The sequence below is a fragment of the Canis aureus genome, chromosome 18 (genome assembly GCF_053574225.1).
Source record: "Canis aureus isolate CA01 chromosome 18, VMU_Caureus_v.1.0, whole genome shotgun sequence".
In the NCBI taxonomy this organism is placed as follows: domain Eukaryota; kingdom Metazoa; phylum Chordata; class Mammalia; order Carnivora; family Canidae; genus Canis; species Canis aureus.
This window is the reverse complement of record NC_135628.1, coordinates 4,883,105-4,901,694: the sequence shown is the minus strand read 5'-3', so window position 1 is coordinate 4,901,694 and position 18,590 is coordinate 4,883,105. Positions and strand designations below refer to the sequence as shown.

Sequence of the window (18,590 nt, the reverse complement as noted above, 5' to 3'; positions counted from 1 at the left end):
TTTCTATTAATGGGATTAAAATAAGAGCTTTGAATTTAAAGGGAATATTTTTCATCTTTTTTTTTTTTCAAATTTTTTTTTATTTGTGATAGTCATACAGAGAGAGAGAGAGAGAGAGAGGCAGAGACACAGGCAGAGGGAGAAGCAGGCTCCATGCACCGGGAGCCCGACGTGGGATTCGATCCCGGGTCTCCAGGATCACGCCCTGGGCCAAAGGCAGGCGCTAAACGGCTGCGCCACCCAGGGATCCCTATTTTTCATCTTTTTAAAGAAAATTTCAGGCAGCCCGGGTGGCTCAGCGCCACGTTCAGCGCAGGGTGTGATCCTGGAGACCCGGGATCGAGTCCCACGTCCCCACGTCAGGCTCCCTGCATGGAACCTGCTTCTCCCTCTGCCTGGGTCTCTGCCCCTCTTGCTCTCTGCATGTCTCTCATAAGTAAATTTTTTAAAAATCTTAAAAAAAAAAAAAAAAGAAAATTTCACTCATGATGCTGGACAAATGAAGGGCCACATGCTCATCTCGGTTCTATACCTTCATCTATATGTAGTTATAGTTCACTGGATTTTTAGTTTTAGCTTTTTCTTCTACTTTCCCTGCAAGTCTGCTTCCCCCCCCCCCCCCACGCTCCATTTTGCTTCCTTTGTGGCACAGGAGTTGTTTTTATTTTGATGTGGTCCCACTTTTATTTTGCTTTTGGTGTCCTACCAAGAAATCATTAGCAATGTCGAGATTTACGTGGGAGGATGGTGCTTTTCTGATTCATTGCACAGATTTGAGTTTTCACTAATGCTACATAGTGTGCTGTATCTACACAGCAAGTCTGTCCCTGTGAAGAGACCCCTTTTGGGTATAGAGGATGTTTCATTAACTCCTTCAGGGTGCTAAAGATAAATTTCATTTTCTGATGTCTTTTCAAAACAAGACTAACTTACTGGTTTGTTACAAGCAGCGTTAGATTTTTTCCCCCTCTGTAGCGGTGGTCTAAAAATAAATTTCTTGGGACGCCTGGGTGGCTCAGCGGTTAAGCATCTGCCTTGGGCTCAGGGTGTGATCCTGGGGTCCCGGGATCAAGTCCCCGATAGGGTTCCCCGCAGGGAGCCTGCTTCTCCCTCTGCCTGTGTTTCTGCCTCTCTTTCTCTGTGTCTCTCATGAATAAATAAATAAAATCTTTAAAATAAAATAAATTTCTGTATTAGGAAAAAGTATAAAGAAATTTTTCATAGTCCTATCATCTAATCCTATTTAAGACTATTTCTTTCTAGCCTTACTTTCCCATGTATTTTTAATACTTAGGAATCACAGTCACGTGGCATATGCATATTTTTAAAAATTAACGGGGTACTCTAAACTTGAAATTTATGGTTTCAATTTCAATTTTATGGTGTTGTAGGTATATTTATTCTTTTTGGAGTAGGGTCATCGGGTTTTCATGGTTCTTTCCCCTTAAAAAGGTTATCTTCTCACTTAACATTAAAGTCCAAGCCTTTTAGCCATGTGCCTTCAAACACTCTAAAATATTCCTAGTAACAGCTTTCTAGATGATTTACTTCCTTATTTTCTGTCATAAAAAATACACACCATGAAATCTACCTTCTTAACAAATTTTTAAGTATTAGTATTGTTAACTCTATGCACGTTGTTGTTGGAACTTTTTTATCTTGCATGCCTGAAACCCCGTACCCACTGAACCAGGACCTCTCCATTTCCCACTCCCCTCAGCCCTGGGTAACCACCATGCTACCTTCTACTTCTGGGAGTTTGAATGCTTTAGATACGTCCCATCGGTGGAATCATGCAGTGTTTGTCCTGTGACTGGCTTATCTCAGCATAATGTCCTCTAGGGTCATCCATGTCACAACCCAGGACAGGATTCCCTTATTTTTAAGGCTGAATAGTATTCCATTGTGTACCTATATGATATTTTCATTATCATTCATCCATCGATGGAAATTTAGGTTGTTAAAAAAAAAAAAAAAAGAAATTTAGGTTGTTTCCACTTCTTGGTATTGTGAATAATGCTGCAATGAGCATCGAAGTGCAAATATCTCTTCAAGATCCCGTTTTCAGTTCTTTTGGATGAATACCCACAGTGGCATTGCCGGATCATGGGGCGGTACTATTTTAATTTTTTGAGGGACCTCCATGTTGTTTTCCACAGCAGCTACACCAGTTTGCATTCCCACCAGCAGTGCACAGGGGTTCTAATTCCTTCACTCTCTCACTAACACTTGTTAGCATCTTTTTTTTTTTTTTTTTTTTTTTTTTGACAACGGCCTCACACATCCTAACGTGTATGAGGTGATAGATCATTGTGGCTTTGATTCAGATTTCCTGATAATTAGTGATGTTGAGCATCTTTGTTTTTTAAGAAAGGGAGTGAGCTGGGGAGGAGCAGAGGAAGGGAGGGAGAACCTTGGAGGGGAGCTCCATCTCACAACCCTGGGGTCATGACGTGAGCCAAAATCAGGAATTGGTCGCTTAACTGACTGAGCCCAGGTGCCCGTGAGCAACTTCTCACTTACCTGTTGGGCATCTGTACGTCTTCTTTGGAGAAATGTCTGTTCAGGTCTTTTGCCTATGTATTCAGGTTGTTTTTTTGTTTGTTTACTATTAGAATTTAGGAGTTTCCTGCGTATTTTGGATGTTAACCCCTTATCAAATGTATACTTTGCAAATATTTACTCCCATTCTATAGGTTATTTTTCACTCTGTTTCCTATGCTGCACAGAGGCTCTTTATTTTGATGTAGCCTCACTTACCTACTTTTACTTCTGTTACCTGTGCTTTTGGTGTCCTATCCAAGAAATTGTTGCCAAGACCAATGTTACAAAGCTTCTCCCTGTGTTTATTTCAGGGGTTTTATAGTTTCAGGTCTTACATTTAAATCTTTAATGCATTTTGAGTTGCTTTTTGTGTTTCATTTAAGATAAAGGTCCAGTTTCATTCTTGTGCATGTGGAATCCAGTTTTCCTTGCATTATTTGTTGAAGAGATGATTTAATTCTTGAGTCCTCTATTGTAGACACCGGGTGGTCAGCTCTAATAGCAAACCTTTTGAACATAAAGATACTGTGGTCTTTATGTTATCTCCTTAGGATAGATATACAGAATGAGAATTACTGAGTAACCTATAGAAGCACTTCAGGGCTCTTACTGTTTATTGCCAAGTTGGCTTGCCAAAAAAAATTGTAGTAGTTTATACCCCCATCTGCAGGTAACTCCTTCTTTACCATTTTGTCACACCCTCACCAGCATTCAGCAGTCTGTTTAAAACAGAAAAAAAGAAAACCAAAAAGGAAAACAAAAAACGTGTATGATTTTTATTAGGTTCAAATGGAATTCTCTTCTTTAGTATGCAGTTCTTTGCCACTAATAGTAAAGTGGAGCATCGGTAGCCGTGTGTGTTTATTCTTTTCTGAATTGTCAGGCCTATCACCTGGACTTCCTATTCGTACCAGGAAAGCATATTAACATAACGATAGAGCAAGGGGTAGCGACACAAGGTAGGTCTGCACCTGCACAGTGTCACTGAAAGGGTCCAGAAGTATTGGCAACAAGGATTCTCTCTACTTCCAGTCCACGGGCTAAAGGGAACTGTGGGAAGGGGGAGTTGATTAGCTCCCTCTTTGCTTTTTGATAAAATGGGGATAAAAATAGAGGCTTCATAGGTCTGATGAAAAGTGAATGGAATTACGCTGTATAACTCATCTAGTGCATAGTAGGCACTGGATGTACGTTGGGCCTTCATCATCTTTTCCCTGGGACTTTCAGCTCTATTTTTGCACTTGCAGGCTGGGCAGCAATAGATGCTGCCTAGAAAAATGCATAAACAAGTACTTTTTGGAACATCTTAGTGAGAAGAAGGACAGCTAGAGGGTGTAACAGTGGCACTGCCGTGCCCCTGACCTTGAGTGCCCACAGGGTCCCTTTAGGTCTACAGATTCGAGGGGAGGCTCTAGCATGTCCTGGCTACAGCTGTTGCCTTCTGGAATTCCCAGTTTGTAACTGTTGGTAGGTCCTTTGCTTGTGGCTGATTAAGAGTTACCCATTTCCACCTCTGTTCCTGTCTTTTTTTCTTGTTTTCTGGAATAGCCATCCCTGCTCTTTGCCACCAAAACAACAATAATGACAAGTAACTGATAATGATTTTTTTTTTAAAGCAGCGATAAGCACTTTTTCCTTCCCAATACAATCTTAAAGGAAGGCTTAATGAACAAAGCAAGTAAGAGTAGAACTGCTATGATTGAAACCGGGATGAGAAAGCAGGTAACCCAGCAACCTCAAGGAACCTGTGCATACAGTTTAGAAAAGAACAGGTGCCTCGGACCCATCACTACCACCACAGGAAAGTCCCAAGCATTTGAGGTCCCACCCATAGACCTGGAGGCCGCACACCTGTTCTGATGAGTAGCAGGGGCTGAGGGAGCCCCAGGGGGCTTGAGATGCCTGGGTGCTGTGAGTGGAGACATTGAGGGGGAAGAAAATCAAGAAAAATCACCAGCACCAGTGAGGGGAAAGTTTTCATCTTCATCTTGCCTAAAATACCAGCCCTAGTAAGCCAGGGGCTCTTCCTGCTGGTGCCCCAGTGGGAGCAGCGGGCAGTCCCTGAGCTTGTTAGGGAAGGGGTTTGCTGTGTTCCTGGAGCTCCTTTAACTGGTCCGACAGCCCGGGCCTGACACAGTATTGACGTGAAGATCCAGCCTAATAGATGCATAGTTTTAAATCTTAAGTCTTGGAGTGTGGAAAGTCATAAGAAAATAACGAGGAAAGATAAAAAATGTTATGACAGAAATGTGTTACCAATGAAAATTTGCATTTAAAAAAAAAACTCATCTAATGTTAATCTAGAAACTCTTATTTCATGGGGATTTTGAGAAGTTTGTGGGGGAAAATATCCTGGTAATTGTATATGCTAATGGAGTATCCACAGGACCTTGTTAGAGTGATGGAAATTCTATTTCATGCAAACATGAATGCAATCCTCCCTTTATGTCTTGGTAGAGCTGATTGACAGAGTATAAAATTGCTTTTTAATCCAATTTAGGAAACAAAAAGTGTAGTTGGTTTTAGCATTTAAAAGTGCTTGAAGCATGGAAGCAGAGACTCAGAATACGCTGGCAGATTGTCGGTGATATTGTATATCAATGGTACATTTCAGAAATATTATTTCAATATAAGTTTCTTTGAATTGAGACCTATTTTGTTCCAAAGCTTTTTTGGATGAGGGTAAGGGGAATGTAGTGTGGAAATACGACCCGGAGAAGAGTGAGCAGGAACCAGTTTTTAGCTCCGTTTCTCCGGAATGGACAGCTTCTAAAAGGTCTCTTTCTTTAACAAGAAGCACTATGGCTGTTCCACCCAGGCCACGGCCACCAGGGCCGCCCCTCCCTCGGTCTCCGTCACCAGGTCCGGTGGCCTCTTGTCGGACCCCATCCTGTTTCATCCTCCTCGGCCTTCTGTCCCACTGACCGCTTTTTCGACCTTGAGGCCGTCTTGGCTCCTGTTGCCTGCACTCTGGGTTGTTCCTGCATTTTGGGCGCCCTCCCCCATAGTCCCCCCCCCCTCCCCCGCCCATCCCTCTGGTTCTCTGGGAGCATCGCGCACTCCCCACCTTTTCCCAGGCTGTCCTGGGAGATCCGTGCTCCTGCTGCTTCTGCTCCCGCCTCTCCCTGCACCCCCACCCCCCTGTGCCCAGCTTCTCCCCCAGGCTGCTGCCCTGCACCCCGCTGCCCTCAGGCCATCATACCAAGCAGGTCAGCTGTCCTCTGGTGTCTCAGCTGACTATCTCACGTTGTTCTGGTTTGCTAAGCCAGAAATTTCCCAGCCCCCTTGAATGCCTTTTCTTGCCTTCAGATTCAGCCAGGCACCAAGTCCCAGGGAAGCCAGCCCTGGTTTTGTCACCCCCTCACTCCGACCATGACAGAAGCTTTTTAAGACTTTGCTAATTGCGGCCACTTCCCTGTCCAGTGGTTCTACACACGACTCCTCCATTTCTTTCAAAACCACCAATGGCCCCACCTCACATCCCAACTGCCTGCTACAGCAGATGTCAAGCCGTCTTCCTAGGAGCCATAAGGACTCCTCGGACCTCTCTTGGGCCCCTTCCCAGGGTCCCCCCCTCCCAGCTTTACATCAATTTCATGTATTCTGAGTTGCTCTTTTTCTTTCTAACAAATTCTGTTTCTCAAAGTTTGAAAACTGTGGACTAACTCAGAGTGGAGGTCACACTCTGGAGCATGTGATGGAAGACCCTTTGCAGTCTACTTTTCCTGCTTCCTCGGAGAGTAGCGTAAAGCCTGAATTCCTTTGCAGCGTCTGTTACGTACCATTTGTGTGACCCTGGTCAAGCTACTTAATTTCCCAAAGCCTTCAATTTTCCATCTGTAAAATAAGAATCCTGTTCCCTCATAGAGATGTAAGGAGTACCTGAGATAATACTTGACACCTGTTGGTGCTTGGTCAGTGTTGGCAATGCCTATCATGTTAGTACTTAAGCACCTCGTTATGCCCTTTGATGCTTTGCCGCCTCTGCCCAGCCTTGCAGTGGCTTTTGCCTCCCCTCATCTTTGTAGGCGAATTAATTTATTTCCTAAGACTGGCTCCCACTTCCCTCTTTCTGTGAAACCTTCTGAGAGAGAGCACCCCTCATTTGCTTCCTTAGTACTAAGTCAAGTTGACCCTTGAACAATGCAGGGGTTAAAGATGCCAACCTCCCCACACAGTTGAAGATCATCTATAACTTTTGACTCTCTAAAAACTTTACTAATAGCCTACTACTGTTAACTAGAAGACTTACCGATGACATAAAGTCGATTAATGCATATTTTGTATGTTATATGTGTTACACACTATATTCTTACCATGAAGTAAGGAGGGGGAAGAATGTTAAAATCATAAGGGAAGATACGTTTATAGTACTGTACTGCATTTGTTGAAAAACAATCTGGGGGGGGGGGGCTTGGGTGGTTGGTCATTTAAGCGTCCGACTCTTGGTTTCAGCTCAGGTCCTAATCTCAGGGTTCTGAGATCGAGCCCTGTGTCAGGCTCTGTGCTCAACGCAGAGTCTGCTTGATATCCATTCTCCCTCTCCATCTGTCCTTCCTTGCTGAGTTCTCGCTCTCTCTCTCTCTCTCTCAAATAAATGAATAAATCTTTTCAAAAATCTGCATGTTAGTGGGCCCACACAATTCATACCCCTATTGTTCAAGGGTCAGCTGTATATACCTCTTACTGAGGCAGTCATTATGTTGAACTTTATTGTCTGTACACACACTACTACTACTACTACTACTATTACTACTACTACTACAAAGACTAGGGATCATTGAGATAGGGGCCCGACCAATCCATGTCCATGCCCTTGAGATGTCCTTAAGGTATACCGTGGGGGCTGCCATAGGTGGTCATTAGAGTACACTCTGAGCCCTACCAAATCTTTTCCTGGGATGCCCTGTGGACATTCCTATGTTTTTTGAAGGAAGCAGAGTAACTGAGGAATAGCTCAGTGGACCAGCAAGCAGCGGTTACCTTGTGAGGAGGCCCCGAGTAGTACTGCAGATCTCCAGGCGTAATTTGGCCGTTCAGCTTTGCGTTGTGCTCGTTTCCAGATTGGTTAGTGACCCCCCAGTAGCGGTTCTTTCCAGCTGACCTGTCACTACTGTAAAATTGCTCAAGTATTTTACCTAAAAACAGATTCAGCTATCTGTGGGACGTACACACACAACACAAATTATCTCCGCAGTACTATAAACATTCCCTTTTTTGGTTAGTAAAAATAATGGCTATTTAGTGAACACGTATGCGCCAGGTGCTCTATGAGTGCTTTACGTTTGTCATCCTACATAGTCTTCAACAGTTAAAGTTGGCGAGACGTGTATATTTTTTATTCCAACAGATGAACGGGCTGAGGTTGAAAGAAATGAACTTGTCCAAGGTCTCAGAGTGGAACAGTAGGGCTGGGCTTCAAACAGTGGGTCCAAATGACAGAGGGTCATGAGGGGAGGGGCAGGTCAGCAGTGCCCTTCATTCCCCATCACAGCAGGCCTCAGCAGAACCATGGTCACTTGTGGTATTTTTGTCCTATTCCAATGTATGTCTTACTGAGTCCAGAGAATAGGCAACATGGAGACTCAAAATATATAGCTTATCTTCCAAAATAGGACTGATTTTATCCCCTGAATTCCTTACCGATAGATATTTTTAAAGCATCCATTCTGGGCTTCCAGCCTCTTTCAGATACCCAGTTGTAGCAAAGCACTGTAAACACATAAAAGTTGCTGTCTCTGTTTTGTTTTTTGTTTTTTTTTTTCATTTGGGTAGTCGGTTTTTTGTTTTTGGTGCAAGTCTAGAAAATAGTTTTGTCTTATATATACACATACATGTGTGCATATATACATTTATTGAGAGAAATAAAAATGACTTATTACAGGAAACTTAGGAAAAAAGCACAAAAGAAATTAATCTCCTATAAAATCAAATATTTAACCACCATTAACATTTGATCCGGGACTTTCCAAAGTTTCAATGTCTACATATCTGTTTTTAATGACCCAAGTCATAATCTGTATGGTACACTTACTTTCTCTTCATTTGGTAATATATCATGAACTTTTTTGTCATGCTAATATTTCGCTACCTGATTTTTGGGGAACACCCTGATAGCCATCATCTAAATGTGCTAAAATTTACCTAAATTTAAGTAAATTTAGGTACATGTGCTAAACTAACCTGTACTTACTCATTTGTTCCCATTTTTTTCTAATGATTTTCATATGACATCTGTTGTTGATACCGAAAATCCCCCCAAAAGAGTATGAATTAATTCCTGGACATGAATATCTATGTGAAGGCTAACTTTGGGATCATTTTCACTCAAATTATTATAGAATTTTAACCCCCCCCCCCTCCAGGAAGAGAACTGAGCGGTCCCCTGGGGTGGCCTCTGACAGGCCAGCTCTCTCCTGATGGACGGTCAGCCTCTGCTTACATACGTCCAGAAGAAGGCACTACTCGGCTCCTCTTTCTCTGTTCTGACGTGTGTTCCTATGGACATAAGGAACCAGATTCTGACAAATAGATTTTGAAAGTTGCTTCCGAAACCTTGAAACGCCTATATACTTCAAGATCAGTGTGATTTGAGAATCTGGAAGGAAGTGAGAGGCAGGGTAGCAGGCAAGATAGCACAGAATGCTGGCTTAGCTAATAGAAGCCAAGTAATTATTACAGACAGGCAGAGAGTGTTCCCTGATTTGCGAGCTACAGTTATTCTAATTGATTTCTGCATACTTGTGGATAGGGATCTGCCCTCTTCCATTTATTTTTCTCTTGACAAGTAAGATGTGAAATGTTGTTCCATGCCTTTCTAATTTAAACGTTGCACATGTTGAGAACTGATCTTGCCAGCCATTTTTAAGCCTGGCCAAAAACATAACACATTGTTGTTATTAGCCTTCATCATCTGGTTAGAGCCAACATTTTGTTTGGAACTATACCGGCTTATAAATCTCCTTTATAGGCATAACCTATTTCTGCCATCAAGCAGACTCAGTGAGGAGGCAACCAAGTGTCCTTGGTGAGTTGCTTTGGTTGGCCTCCTGAGGCTGACTAGAGCAAGGATGCTCATTTTGAGAGCCTTCTTAGGAAGCGAGATTCATGCTCTTGAGGATCTTACGATTCAGCGGAAGGGAAAGACGCAGATAACAGCTAATATAAGGCAACGTGTGAAAAGTACATGTACACAAAGAGCTGAGAGGCAGCTTAGAGGAAAAACAGAGCATTACCTCATGGCCTGATTTTAGGGCTGTGGACGATGGTGTCCTTGAAGCCATATGCAGCACATTCAGTTTGCAAGCTGAGTAAACCATCTGTCTCACGCACGTGTGTACTATTTTCCAAGTATATTTAGATGCCCTGGTGGCCAGCAAGGCTTTTAAATGAATTCCTGTTTTATTACATTGATTGTAGCTTTTTGCCATATTGTGTATTTTCAATCAGTGCTATACTTACGTCTCTAACATTTTTCTTTTTTTTTTTTTTTTAAGATTTTTATTTATTTATTCATGAGAGACAGAGAAGCATAGACATAGGGAGAGGGAGAAGCAAGCCCCCTGCGGGGAGCCTGATGCAGGATTCGATCCCAGGACCCTGGGATCACACCCTGAGTTGAAGGGAGACGTTCAACCACCGAGCCACCCAGGCGCCCCATCTAACGTTTTTTCATGTTAAAAAGTGTTTTAGTTACTTGAAGATTGGAAACTTCCATCGTCTGCAGGAGTGCTGTCCTATAGAACTTTCTGTAATAACAGAAATGCCTCTGCATTGTCCAGTATAGTAGTCCTTAACTACGTGCCTCACCTGAGGACTTGAAATATGGCTAGTGGGACTGAGAAACTGAGTCTTTAATTTTATTAGGTTTTAATTGATTTTAATTCAAAGAGTCATGTGTGGTAGAGGCTACCATATTGGATAATGCAGATCTATTATATCTATTGTAATTATAAAATTATATAGGTAATTATCTCCCCTACCTGCAAACACGTTTTCTCTGCCCCACCCCCTCTGTTTCAAGTCTACCCTCAAGTGTGGATGGCTACCAGGCCCACTTCTTCTCAGAGGCCCCTATTCCTGAAGCTTCCATAGGCCAAGGGAAGAGTTCTCTTACAGATGCTTAATGAAGTGACTTTGAAAGACTCTCCTCATCACAGAAATAAAAGGACTTGGTAGGTTATACTTTTCTTTCAGCCACCATCTTATTCTTAGGGACTTGAAGAGGTTTCTATATACCTGGGACACATGCACTAATGGTTTTCATATTTAGTTTGTTTCAGAGTTCATACAGCACGTTCGTCCTTTAAAATTTGACTATTTGGTAGGCGGGGTAACTATAAATAAATGTTAGAGACTCAGAAATGAAGTCTAACTCTAGGGCTCTTAGTAGACGAGAAAATGTCCCTTTCCTTTGTTCTCCTGATGATTAGTAAGAGTAACCAGATGATTTTTCTTCTCTTACTCTGAAACAATTAATTAATACAATTTATAGCACTTGGCAGATTATATTGTTTTTCTCAAGACTTACTGCCTTGGAGTCTTTAAAGATCATCATGGGCAACATGCCGCATTAGCAGCTTCGATTAAGGTAGCACGATCACGAGAGGATAGCCAAATCACTCTGAACATAAAATTCACCTTTATATTTATATTATGGTTGCTATTCATTATAACTGTAGTGCTGGTTGGATTACTAGGTAACTGAAAAGTATCACATTTCCCATAAGATTTTTTTGTTCTGCACTGCTTTAGAACAAGATGAAGGGGGCAGCCCGGGTGGCTCAGCAGTTTAGCGCAGCCTTTGGCCCAGGGCCTGATCCTGGAGACCCGGGATCGAGTCCCATGTCCGGTTCCCTGCATGGAGCCTGCTTCTCCCTCTGCCTGTGCCTCTGCCTCTCTCTCTGTTTCTCATTATTAAATAAATAAAATCTTAAAAAAAAAAACAAAAAAAAACAAGATGAAGGAGGAAGGCAGTGACTTGTGGAATTCAAAAAAACATATGACCAGAAAGTTCCCTCGGAACCCATGCTTGAGGAGTTCCCATCAATGTCACAGGCACCTTGGGGACGAGGTCTTCCCATGGAGGCCTTTCTATCAAAGGAGGGTCTTCTAGTCCCCGCCTCCCCCACCCCACCTCCGGGTGTGGTGGCCGCATCCCTCTTCTCTGCTGCACCCTGGATAGGCTCGCTCACTTTTTTGGCTCTTACTGATTTGAGGCCTGAGGCTTAGAGAATTTTGTCAGGCAAGAGACCCAGAGTGAGAAAAGTTCCCTTTGCTGAACCAAGAGGCCGGAGTGCGGTCCTGGCACGGCCTGGCAGTGCACCCTGCAGGAGGGCAAGCTCGAAGGCAGCTATCCTCAGAGTGCCCCAAGCCCGTCAGTCCACAGTGCGATGATAACCCAACACTGAGAGGTGTGTCGTGGTCTCCGTTCTGTGTATCCGGATTCTTCCATTCGTCCCCCTCTTTCATAAATTCCACGGACAGATAAATCCTCAGGCAGTTGTTTCGGACATTAAAATTTGTGAACATCTCTTCCCATGGTGCTTCCTTCTGCTGTGTTTGTCCCATTTTAGCTCAACACATGCCTCCATCGTCTCTAATCTCCATCTTCACGGAGGTGCTTGGATGGATGTGATGAGGTGGCTGGTGGTGGGGCGAATGTGTGAGTGGGTGAGGAGCGAGGCCCGGGGAGAAGCCAGCCAGCTAAAAGAAGGTTACGTTTGCAAATATAGAATCCCACCCCGAATTTCCTTCCCTCTCTATTCTGTAGTAAACGCCAGCGAACCCATTCTGGCCCTGTGCTCCCACCTCCCTCGTAGAGGATAGGAATGAAGAGGCCTAAGCTGAGGACTCTTCAGTCTTTGGGGAGAGGATCTAAAAGAACAGTATAGTTTGGGGTCTGTCCTGCTCCTCTCCATGGGGTCTTCATGTGCTCACGTCTCTTCCCTCCAGCGTCCGAACAGCAAGGAATGGCTCTTTTCACAGGACCAAGTCCCTCTCCTTGGTAAATCTGGATAGAAAAAAAATAATGGGCAGTACTAGTGAGTCCCAAGTCTCTCTGGTATAGTTGGTTTAGTCATAGGACTTCTTAACCTTCATGTGTCCATTTTTATGTATTTTCATTTCTGGTTACGAAATTATACCAGCTTATTATGTCTTCTAAATTTTCCTTTTTGCTGTTGGGTCTAGATGTGTCTCGTTGATTAGAGTATCTTACCCTGAAAGCCCCTGGTCTGGCCGGTAGGACTCTAGCGCAGGGCTAACTGGTAGCAAACCTCGGGTCACTGGGTGTTTTAGCAGTTGCCTTCAAATGTACCAACAAGGTTGCAGGTTTGAAGAAATGCTTATGAGCGGTGGCTTTAGGGAAATCAGCCTCTGTTCTCAATATTGAATTCCAAATTACTGTGTTTTAATGCATCTGTCTCCTGCCTTTTTTATTTCAGTACCTACTAGAAATGAAAAGCTTAATCCTACCCCCAGAACATATCCTGAAGCGAGGGGACAGTGAAGCGATAGCATATGCGTTCTTTCATCTGGCACACTGGAAGAGGGTGGAAGGGGCTTTGAATCTTTTGCATTGTACGTGGGAAGGCAGTAAGTAATTTTCTTTCTTTGAAATGTTTTTTTTTAAGAGCGTGAAAAGATGCTAAAAGTGTTTCTATCCTGAGTGTTCATGATGAATAATGACGATTTGCATATGTATAGCTGCTCTTCTCTGCAATGTGCCATCACTGAGCCTTGATGGTTAATTACTGAGACTCTTCAGTTCCCCAGTGGTGGTGGGTGTTACTGAGATGATGCCATTCTGTACCTCGAAAAAGAAAAAGCAAGTTTATACAATGGGCGGGATGATTCTGTGTTCCGGCAGAGGAGCACTCTGTGACCGGAAAACCCCCTTTGGAGCCCTGGACAGCTCAGCATCGTGGGAATCGTTGACATGGGTTTTGGCCTTGTGCTGGGCTCTGACTACCACTCCTGGATGGCCTCTCCAGGTGGATTAGCTAAAGAACCATGGTTACCCTCCACCGGACCTAGTTTCTTGGCCAGACAAATGAGTAGCAGTTATGCTTCACAACAAGAGCAGTGGCCACAGGACCCTCGTGTTCAGTGGCAGGTGTAGCATTCGTGTATTAGTGGATAATGTCTGTCCGATGCACGTAGAGACCCATCAGTCCTATCAGTCCCAGCCGGTCCCAGGGGAAGAGACTTTAATTGCGGGTGGGACCTGCTTCCTGTCCTGGGGAAGCATCTCATCTAGTTGGGAGGAGTAACCAGCAAGCAGCAGCTGCTTGGTGATTTTTCAGAAGGGAGAGGTCAGTGGGGTGGAGCAGTCAGGGATAACCTTATGGGTCATAGGAGGTTTGAACCAAGCCTTGAAGAACTAGGACAGCGTCACGAGCAAGGACACGGTGCTGAGGGGTGGGGCTGTTTGGAAGAATGTAAATTGAGGGAAAAGGCCCAAGAGTACAGATTATTAGACAATATGTGCGTTGACACGCTGTTATTAGTCAAGCAAAACGAGTACAACATGCAGTGTGGGGTGTTTTTGCCCCCTTCATAGGGAAACAAAACAAGCGCTAGTCTTCTGATCATTTTGTCTTAGTTTACTCCTACTCTGATCGGCCTCACACAGGAATGTCTTTTTTAATCCCTTTTACTCTGTTTATCTTTGTTGCTTCCATTTGCATTTTGATAATCTCCTGCTCTTCCCTCTTCCTGCCCTTCCCAAACCCAGGAAAGGAATCCAAATTGATGCAGGAAGGGGGGGTGGGGCCAATGGAATGGGGTAAAAGTAAGTTGATAGAGAAAGAAGGGAGTCAAGCTGATTGAAAGTTTTTTTTGTTTGTTTAGTTTTGAAAACATTTCTTTAGAGAATCTCTAGTGAGTTGACTTAGATAATTTACTATTTACAACTTGAGGGATGTCGACTCGGTTGATGCTTCCACCCCGACTCTGTTAGGTGTAATAAACTACTCCAGGTGGCCTGGCCTAGGTGAGGGCACCTTGTGCTGGGGCATGTGTGGGCGTGTGGGCGCCCCGCTGCCTTGGGCTTATTGTTGCACCTAAGGAGTTCTACCCAAAAGAGACAAAAGGAATTTTTATTTAAACACGACGGAGAGCTCAAAAAAGCTCAGCAAGATTGGGCATGAGCGGCCTCACCCAGGGTTAGTTGTGGAAAAAAACTAAATGGATAGTTTGGCTTACCAAATAAAGCCTTACTTATAGGCTAGCATTTTGGAAACCCAGCAGAAGAAGCTTACCAGTTGGGACTGATTGATAAGAAAGGTACAGTTATATGGGAAGGATCGAAACAGGGAGCCCAGAAGTGACAGAGACATGGCATTAGGAATGGCATAACCATAGAAAAAAAAAAATCCCAATGAGGAGTAACTAGAAATTTTGTTTGGGAATTAGTTACCCGTATAATCAGGTAACAATGGGGAGATGCCCTGGATCAACCGGGAAGGACAATGGGATTCAGACAAACACGAAGTGACATAGCGAGCTCCAAAATCTAGAGGGTGGCGGTGTTGGGGGAATGTAATTAATTACCTCGGGTCCGATGGGAGGAACACTACTGGAATGAAGAGAGGAGGTGCATTTTTATTTTTTTATTTTATTTTATTTTATTTTATTTATTTATTTATTTTTTTTTTGAGGTGCATTTTTAGACATAAACCAGGGTAGCAAGGCAGTCGGGGGCCTCCAGGAGGGGGAAGTTCTGCGTTGGATCCTTACAGATAAATAGAAACCATTCCAGGGAAGTCACACTACCGTCCCGTTTTTGGAAAGAGAGAGCTATACCCTCAATTCTAGACAAGCACGGTGGGAGTGCTTGGTAGGAACCCACCGCCTTGGGGAGCACCGCGCACCTCGGGGAGCATGCGGGTAAGGGGGTGAGTTGCCGAGGGTTTGCACGGCCGGCCTTTCATGGACTCTTCCCGACGACGTTCTAAGTCAGGCAGGAGGCCGGTGGCCGCCTCCCTTGAGGAGAGGAACAGCGTCCCTGAGGGTCTCGCAGCACCTGTGGGCAGAGCCAGGGGTAAACCCACGTTTCCGTCCTGCCAGCTATTTGGACCTTTCCTGGAGGGAGCAAGCACCAGAGGAGCAGCACCTCTGAAACACTTGCCTGGAAGCCTTCAGTTAACCCTGCTGCTCTGCTCGCGGCTCGGGTACACTCACTCCCCTTCTAGTGTTGAGAAAGTTCATCTTTCTATATAAAACTCTATTTCTGTAGTTGAATACTGACTTAAGCATTTAACTAGAGAATGAGCCCAATTTCATAAAAAATCTGCATATAAACAAAGGAAAGAGAGGAAATAAAGACATCTTTAAGTGGATTTTAAGAGATTTTCGTTTTCCCCCTCATGTGTGTATTTTTCAAATTTTCTCAGCAAGCATAGGTTTTTTACTACAGGCACAGATATGTGTGTGAATGTACGTATATATGCACATTTATAAAAATGATAAGAGTAGTACAAAGTAGTTGTCCTTTTAAAAAACAAAGCTTACAAATCTCTCATGCAATTTAGAAGAAATACCCTTTGACCTCAAACTGTCACAGGCGATCTTTGGACGTCACTTCTAGATCTGTGTCCAGCTGAAGTCACACTGAGGCATCATCGGCATTTGGGTTTTCAATCAGAAGGCTTAGATCACGATTCTGATGTGGCTCCTTACACTGGTATTGACGTAACTTACCCAGGTTTTGGAAACCGTGACTCCCTGCTGCTGCTGAACGCCCCTGGCCCACCCCGGGTTGTTGGGCTTCCCTCGGGCAGTCGTGCCAGGCCAGCCTTGGAGGTGACAGGTGCCCTCTCCCTGCGGAGGTCCCCCAGACGGCCTGCGCTTGAGCACAGGAGGCTGCGCTTCCCCCAGCGCACCGCGTGGTGGCGCCTTTTGACATCGCCAGCCCCGTCCTTTAGGTTTTGTCCTTTACTGTCTTTTTTTGTTCATTCTGAAATTTAAGGCCATCCCCCAATTCCTTTCCAACTTCCCCCTTTTCATTAGAAAGAAAATTCAGGGGAGGAATGTCACAGTACCTAATTTCACCAGTTCCCATGTTAAAAAATGAATATTCTTTTAGTTGACCTTTTGGAGATTAAAAAAAAAAATTCTTCTGTCAGAAGTGTTAGTTTAGGAGTGGGGATGGAGATATGTTTTTCTTTGCTTTTTAATGAGTTTATTATGTCGGAGCGTTAGTCATCTTGTGGAATTAAGTGAGTTTCCCACCAATCAGGCTGAAATAACTCACATTTTTGATAAAACCCCAAAGTCCAGCTGATGCATGGCAGAGATTGTTTGGGTTTGAAACATATGGTGGTTAAGAAAAAAAACTGAGTCCTCAACCACAAATACATCAGCATTTCAAAGGTTTCTAAGATGTTTGATTCATCACTGTCCCGGCCCCTGAAATTACACAATATGTTCCTCAAAGTCAAGATAATCAAGAAAGGGGACAAGTTTTAATTTACAAGATTTAAAAATACATTTCTTAGTCCATCGTACAGCTGCCACCTTATCTGAATTATGCTTATTTTAAACAGTGTAGGTTCTGGTTATCCTCACGCACACAAACACACACATTGCTGCAAACATGAGTTGAATATACAAACCTTATATAAAGGAGGATCTCATTTGAACTGGGTCTATTTACAGCCGTGTTGAGCCTTATGAGGCTCTATTTTAAATGGCACATCTTCTGTTTTACCTATGTTAAATGCTGATGTGGCCCCATCTCCCTCCTGCCTCCATCTTTTCAAGGCTCACTTTGGCGGTATTTATTTTATAAAGCAGGAGAGTCTGCTGACCGCAACTGTGACCTTTAAGATTTAATTTTCTAGTTCTATATATCAGAAGACAAGTATGCCATGGGGTAAATCACTTAGCCTTTCTTTGTTTCCAGTTTTCTTTTTCCCCTTGACCAAGTAAGACTCTTTATTTTCTTTTTGGAGACTTTCCCCCCCCAAAAGAATTCACTAAATAATGTATAAGATTTGAAGGTGGTGTTTTTTAGGGGGACTAATGCAGAGTATTTCCTTTGAGAAGAGAAAATGGCCCATTGTTGAGGCATAGGATGAAATTCTGATTCTAATTTATTCTCTTTGAACCTGATGGTAAATGCGACTTGCTGTAATGTAAGCTGTGGTCCTTGGGGCATTTCCTCTAACCAAACCTTTCTTCCAAAAGGCTGGCACCTTTTGGACTGCTAAAGAGTGATTCCCCCGCTCCTCACCCGATAGATCTAGTGCTAAATTTTGTGATTTGGGAGAAAGCACTGGTCGTCGCTAACTTCCAGTAATGGCCAGTCTCCAGGTACGGCACAGAGCCTCCCCACCGACGACCCGGTGGACCCAGCTTGTCCCTTTCACTTATTCCCCCTTGGTGACTGGCCGTGATTTGGATCCACCTGACTTTTTAAAAGGAAAACCCTGTCTCTTCCTGACTATTGTATTCATTCACGTACCCCTTCAGTCAGTGAGCACGTATGGAGGCCCTCCTTTGTGCCAAGCCTTGTGTTGGAGATGCTGGGGCAACTAGGACTCTGAAATGCTTGGAGAGAAACGCTGATGTGTGTGCACACACATGCATGCACCTCCATGCACACACACGCATGCACCTCCATGCACACACACGCACCTCCATGCACACACACGCATGTACCTCCATGCACACACACGCACCTCCATGCACACACACGCACCTCCATGCACACACACGCACGCACCTCCATGCACACACACGCACGCACCTCCATGCACACACACACACGCACTTCCATGCACGCACCCTGCATGGAGCCTGCTTCTTCCTCTGCCTGTGTACTCACGGGCACGTAAACACACACGTCTACGTAACCCGTAGTGTGCGTACAGGCAGTACCATCACGGAGGTAGGACCAGAGTGTTAGAGTGTGGAGGGTCGCCAACAGGTTAGTGAACCTGCTATAAAACTCTGGAATTTCTCTGTGGAATTGGAATGGCGCATCATTGAACCAAGGGAAAGTGATTTTCCCAGGACGACAGAGCCAGGTAGTGAAAGAA

The 18,590-nt window shown here is 44.0% G+C and overlaps 1 protein-coding gene across 11 annotated transcripts in view; it reads left to right on the top strand.

The window, feature by feature from the left end:
- Positions 1–18,590, top strand: part of ST7 (suppression of tumorigenicity 7) — a 241,643-nt gene that overhangs the window by 208,453 nt on the left and 14,600 nt on the right. For 9 of the 11 annotated variants that reach the window (XR_013356384.1, XM_077856019.1, XM_077856021.1 and 6 more), the window contains one exon: positions 12,990–13,140. The exons of the other annotated variants lie outside the window; for them this stretch is intronic. Coding sequence is in view for 8 of the 9 variants with exons in the window: in XM_077856019.1 (XP_077712145.1) it covers positions 12,990–13,140 (151 nt within the window). In the remaining variant the exon portion in view is untranslated. The remainder of the gene's footprint in view (positions 1–12,989; positions 13,141–18,590) is intronic. 11 annotated transcript variants of the gene reach the window in all.